Raw genomic sequence first — 6,050 nt, forward strand, 5'->3', positions numbered from 1 at the left:
TAACTAGAACCTTTGTGACAATTTTATAAATTACATTACATAAGCTAATAGGCCGAAACTCCCGTAAGGAAGAGGGAACTTCCACTTTAGGAATTAGAACAATGAGAGTATCGAAAATAGCCGCATTCAGTAGCTCACCCTCAAAGACTCGCTTGACCAGTCTACACACATCGTTGCTAAGAGAGTCCCAGAACTCTTTGTAGAAAATTGCTTGAAATCCATCTGGCCCTGGGGCTTTAAATGAACTCATGGTCATCACAGCTCTTTTAACCTCTTCAGACGTCACTGGTTCCACTAACTTTTGACAAGCCTCAGTACTAAGAGACGGGCAAGGAAAAGGCCCCATGGCGTCCAGGTCAATATCCTCCCTTGTAGAAAAAAGCTTTTGAAAGAAAGAATTTGCCGCCATTTCTAGAGTCGTAGTCTCCGTGGCCCAAGACCCATCCTCCAAAGATAACCCATGAATTTTGTTCCTCTTTCTCCTGATAACTGTTTGCAGATGAAAAAATTTTGTATTTCTATCTCCACATCTCACCCATTGTTCTCTAGATTTTTGATACCACAACAACTCTTCTTGAAGAAGGACAGCATTCAGTTCCTGATGCAAAACTTGCTCTTTGATCCTAAGCTGTTGATCCTCCCGACTTTCCAGAGTAATCTGAACATCATTCAAAAGCCTCTCCAACTCCCTTTTCTTAATAAAAATATTGCCAAAAACCTTTTTATTGAAGCTAGTTGCATCTTTTTGAACCTTCAACAAACATTTGACTACATCCGGAGCTCCTCTATTCCAAGCTGTATCAACAACATTCCTAAAAAGAGGATGAGTCATCCACGCAGCCTGGAATCTGAACGGACGATGGCCCTTGGTAGCCCTCTTTGCCATCTTGCACCTAGTGAATAATGGGCAAAGATCAGAGTGAAGGCGCGCCAGCACCTCAGTATAAGCCTCCGGAAACATTAGTCGCCAGTCCTGGTTGATGACTGCTCTATCAAGCTTCTTGGCCACCTGCACCCCACCTTTCACCTTCCTGTACCAAGTGAATCTTCTCCCAATAGCCCCCATATCAAACAGCCCACAATCCTCCAATGTTTCCGCAAATTGTTCTGCTCTGGCAAGTCTAAATTGCCCCCCTCTAACTTCACTCTGCAACAAAACATCATTAAAGTCCCCTAACACAATCCAAGGTCCGTGGATCATATTAGCAATCCTTGTCAAGTCACCCACAGTTCTTTACGCCGATGTATATGCGGATTAGCATACACCGCACTGCAGTAACTAGATGTATTGCCCATAGTGATTTCAAAACTGATACATTGATCAACTACATCTAATACTCTCATAGAAATATTTGAATTAGAACATAGAACCCAGATACCCCCACTATGACCATTAGCCTCAATAATACCAACATCCTGGTAACCTAGATTATTCCAAAAAGATTTCATCCTCTCGAAAGCAATATGGGTTTCAAACAGAATGAAAAAAGTAGGATGAAATTTATTCGCTAACTCCTTACTATGAACCCGGACCAATTTATTAGAGGCACCTCTAATATTCCAAAATAGAAAGCTTAAATCTAAATAATCCATAAAATAATTTGTATTGTAAAAAGGACCAACCTCAGCTGAAGTCCCTAACGAGATGATGAAGATCCACCATCATATCCCCCTGAGCCTTGCTTGTCCTTGTCCGGTTGTTGTCCGGTTTGTCTGTGTCCCTCCACTGACAACCCTTCCAATTTGCCGATTTGCTGCTTGCTGGAAAATTGAATTTGAAACAGTAAATAATTGTATAAAATTGTCTCTTAAATTTTATATCTAATAAAATAAATAATATATGTATTTTTTTTTTCATACCCATTCACGCACACACACAAACCTAACCACGGCTATGAATCAAACTCGGGGTGACTGTACCCGAGACAAACAGCTTTGCCACTACAACACCTGCCTTCGGCCACATGTACATGTGGTGTTATGCGCGTGTCTTTGAAAGACACGGACATAAACCAATAATGCCCCCATAGGGACTCACGGAGTTATTTAACCTAAATAATTAGACCCAGATCCAAGCTAGAACTAACCCGATTTCACTGACCCACGAACACCGCTGCTTTCTATTTTACTCAGAAAAAAGAACAGCTAAGAAATCCCTACCCTACCCTCCGTCTCCTCCAAAACTACATCTCCCACTCTTATTTGGTCTGCTCCGCTCTGCATCTGCTCTGCTGCTTCCGCTGCCTCCGCAAGGTGCTAAGTTTACTTTATTACATTTTCCCCCAAAACATTTCCACTGTTGACTTCATCTCCTTGCATGTGGATTTTCGGGAAAACTAATGTCTTGGTTCATACGCATTTCTTGAACGTATTGGTTGCTTTCAATTTCTAGCTTCAAGCTATTCCCTTAGTTCTCATTATATTATTATTATTATTATTTTGGTAAATTTCTTCCCAGTTGCCGCTTTCGTATTAGGTCAGATTTTATCTGTTATTTCAGTTTTGTTACTCATTTAATCATCTTGCTATTGGAGACCGGAGAGAAGTTTGTAGAGCTTGTGTTTGCGCGTTTGAATTTTTTTATTATTATAATTAAGTTCATTTAGCAGGGTTTAACACTTTTTTATGTTACTTTTGAGGTAATTATTATATTGAAGCATTGTTTACTTGCAAGTGTTTAAAAATTGTTTCCTTGGGCATTTGCAAAGTTTAGGATTGAATCAATGATCCAACCTCCTATTTATGCATTGCTTGTGTATTGACATTTGACAAGTCTGTTTGTGGTATCAAATTATCTTCAAATCTTACCTTTTGTTTGTGATTTGTTAGTTGGCATTGATGCTTATATTTCCAAGTTACACCGAAACTGCAGGGTTTAGTAGACTGTGAGGAGCATAGCTATTTTTGGAGGCTGGTGGGCTTTTGGAAGATTTCTTTCCTTTATGAATTTAATGTTGGTCTGCCTGGTCTTAGGGCAGTTAAATTAAATTCAAATCCTTTGTTATTGCTCTTGGCTGTAGAACCTGCGTTTAGGTTTCAATCTTGTACTACCGATGGACTGCAATAAAGAAGAGGCCATGAGGGCCAAGGATATTGCTCAAATGAAGATGAAAAACAGGGATTTTACAGGGGCCCGCAAATTTGCTCTTAAGGCTCAGAAGTTATATCCTCATCTGGAGAATCTAGCTCAAATGATAAGTGTATGCGATGTCCACTGCTCTGCTGAGCAGAAATTGTTTGGCAATGAGATGGATTGGTATGGAATTCTTCAACTTGAGCAGACAGCTAGTGATGAAACAATTAAGAAGCACTACAGGAAATTTGCCCTCCTACTTCATCCTGACAAAAACAATTTTGTTGGTGCAGAAGCTGCTTTTAAGCTGATTGGGGAAGCTCAAAGGGTGCTCTTAGACAAAGATAAACGATATCAGCATGACATGAAACGTGGAGTTCCAGTCAACAAAACTGCTTCATCATGTCATAATCAGCAGAAGGCTTATACAAATTCTAATTCTTCGGTGAAAACAAATGTCAGACACAATTTTACAAACTCAAGTCATCGTCAGCAGCAATCCAGGCAGACAGCACAGCAGGGACCAAACAATAGCCGCCCAACCTTTTGGACTAGCTGTCCATTTTGCAAAGTGAAGTATCAGTATTACAAAGAAGTTTTAAATAAATCTCTTCGCTGTCAAAATTGCCACAAGCCTTTCATTGCATTTAATGTGGATAAGCAACGCACTTCACGAGCAAATGATTCAAGTCGGCCAGAGTCTGGACAACATAAAGATGATCAGCATCATGGTACTTCCAAGGAAGGTCCTAGAGCTCAAGGAAATTTGCATTCTGAGCGGTCTAATGCAGAAACTTTTGAGAAAAAGGGCTCTGCTAACGTCTCTGGAAAGACCAATGGAAATAAAAAGAGGAAGCAGATGGAGGAGTCAAGTGAAAATCATAGTGAAATTCATGACGAGGTCAGAGGAAAACAAGCAGCGGGAGGCTCTAAGGAGATGGATGAAAATTCAGAGCATTCTTATCCAGATTTAACCTCCAAAGCAAAACATCATCCAAATGTTTACTTATATCCTGATGCAGAGTTCAATGACTTTGACATGTTCAAGAGAAAAGAATGTTTTGTTGCTGGGCAGATTTGGGCTATTTATGATACAGCAGATGCCATGCCTAGATTCTATGCTTTAATCAGAAATGTTCTCTCTCCTGGATTCAAGGTCAAGATAATGTGGTTTGAGCCACATCCAGATGACAATGATGAAATCAACTGGGTAAATGAGGATTTGCCTGTAGCTTGTGGTAAGTATAAACCTGGTAGAACTGACATCACTGAAGATCATTTGATGTTCTCTTATATGGTTTCTTTTGAAAACATTTGCGGCAATACTTTTAAAGTGTATCCTAGAAAGGGAGAAATTTGGGCTCTATATAAAAATTGGGATATCAAATGGTACATGGATGTTGAATCACATCAGCAGTATGAATTTGAGCTTGTTGAAATTTTGTCAGATTATGCTGACGGTGTTGGTTTATTTGTTGCTTATTTGTTTAAGTTGAAAGGTTTTGTAAGTCTCTTCTGTCGAAGTATGAAGGCAAGTAACTGCCCACTTCAAATTCCGCCAGCAGAGCTATACAGATTCTCTCACAGGGTTCCATCTTTCAAGATGAATGGTGAAAAAGGTGTAAATGTTCCTAAAGGAACTTATGAACTTGATCCTGCATGTTTGCCGATGAATATTGAAGAGATTGATGCTCCAGAAGGTTTGGATATGGAGATTGGTCATAGTTCATATGGAAGTGAGAATACAACACCTTTGATGACATCTGAGGATGTATCTGCAGGTAAGGTTAATTTGGAAAGAATCAATTTGATGAAGGAAACTAAGGATTCTGTTAATTATTCGGTCAACCCTCATGCTCCCATAGCTTCTACCTCAGAAGCTATTGAAGTCCCAGAATCTTTGTTGTTTGATTTTGAAGCTGGGAGGTCTCTTGAAAAGTTCCATGTCGGTCAGATTTGGGCATTTTACAGTGATGAGGATGGATTGCCGAAGTACTATGGTCAGATTATTAAGATCAAGACTAGCCCAGATGTGGAATTGAATGTTACTTGGCTTACTTGCTGCTGGCTTCCAGAAATTACTATTAGATGGGAAGACCAAGACATGCTTATTTCCTGTGGCAGATTTAAAATTAGTCACACAGTTCAACAGAGTGTTTACAGCAATACCTCTTCTATTTCCCATCTTGTGCATGCTGATCCTGTTGGCGAGGGCGAATATTATGCCATCTTCCCAAGTAAAGGTGAAGTTTGGGCCATATATAAAACATGGTCAAGTAAAATCAAATGTTCTGACTTGAAAAATTGTGTGTATGACATAGTGGAAGTTCTTGGGGGAAACGATTTGTGGACAGAAGTTCGAGTTTTGGAGTTGGTCAGTGGTTTCAGTTCAGTTTTCAGGAGCCAATCAACTGTAGAATTGAGAATCCCGAGAGAAGAATTGCTTAGGCTCTCTCATCAAATCCCAGCTTTCAAACTGACAGAAGAGCATGGCAATTTGAGAGGCTTTTGGCAAGTTGATCCAGGGGCTCTACCAAGCCACTTCAGCTCAAAATAGAAAGGAGCTATGAAATAGTTCTATTGTGTTCATAAATCAATGTATAGCCTGACATCATAGGCAATTTTGCAGACTATACTTTTTGTAACTAGAAGAAACTAATCCTAGTGCGAGTGAATGCAGTTTGTTGATATATCAACACTATAGGTGTAATATTGGTCTTGTTTCGGCTACTCTCGAAGGAAGTTTGCAAGATTTTGAAAACTGGATTGACCGGTTTAACTGGGAACTAGTCTTCTGGCCGGTCCGGTTGACTCCCCAAATTGTCTTGCAAAAAATTGGTTGAACTGGTAAACTGGTTAAATTCAGCCGATTTTTTGAAGGGATGGTTCACTCTTCTTGCAATCAAAACGGTGTCGTCGTTTAAAAAAAAAAAAATACAAAACACGAGCAACCCCCACCCTTTTCTCTCTCGCTCTC

At 39.8% G+C, this 6,050-nt stretch overlaps 1 protein-coding gene across 2 annotated transcripts; it reads left to right on the forward strand.

Annotated features, from left to right (window-relative positions):
• Positions 1–1,868: 1,868 nt before the first annotated feature.
• Positions 1,869–5,834, forward strand: LOC107643819 (uncharacterized). 2 transcript variants are annotated; one of them, XM_016347575.3, is made up of 3 exons: positions 2,074–2,253; positions 2,873–3,256; positions 3,367–5,834. In XM_016347575.3, the coding sequence occupies exons 2-3, from the start codon at positions 3,208–3,210 to the stop codon at positions 5,628–5,630; spliced, it is 2,313 nt and encodes a 770-aa protein (XP_016203061.1). In that variant the 5' UTR covers positions 2,074–2,253; positions 2,873–3,207; the 3' UTR covers positions 5,631–5,834. The 2 variants fall into 2 exon arrangements, with proteins under 2 accessions (XP_016203059.1, XP_016203061.1); XM_016347573.3 differs by having other exon boundaries at positions 1,869–2,253; positions 2,873–5,834.
• Positions 5,835–6,050: the final 216 nt, after the last annotated feature.

Source organism: Arachis ipaensis, chromosome B5 (assembly GCF_059453495.1).
Source record: "Arachis ipaensis isolate K30076 ecotype BB chromosome B5, ASM5945349v1, whole genome shotgun sequence".
Lineage (NCBI taxonomy): Eukaryota > Viridiplantae > Streptophyta > Magnoliopsida > Fabales > Fabaceae > Arachis > Arachis ipaensis.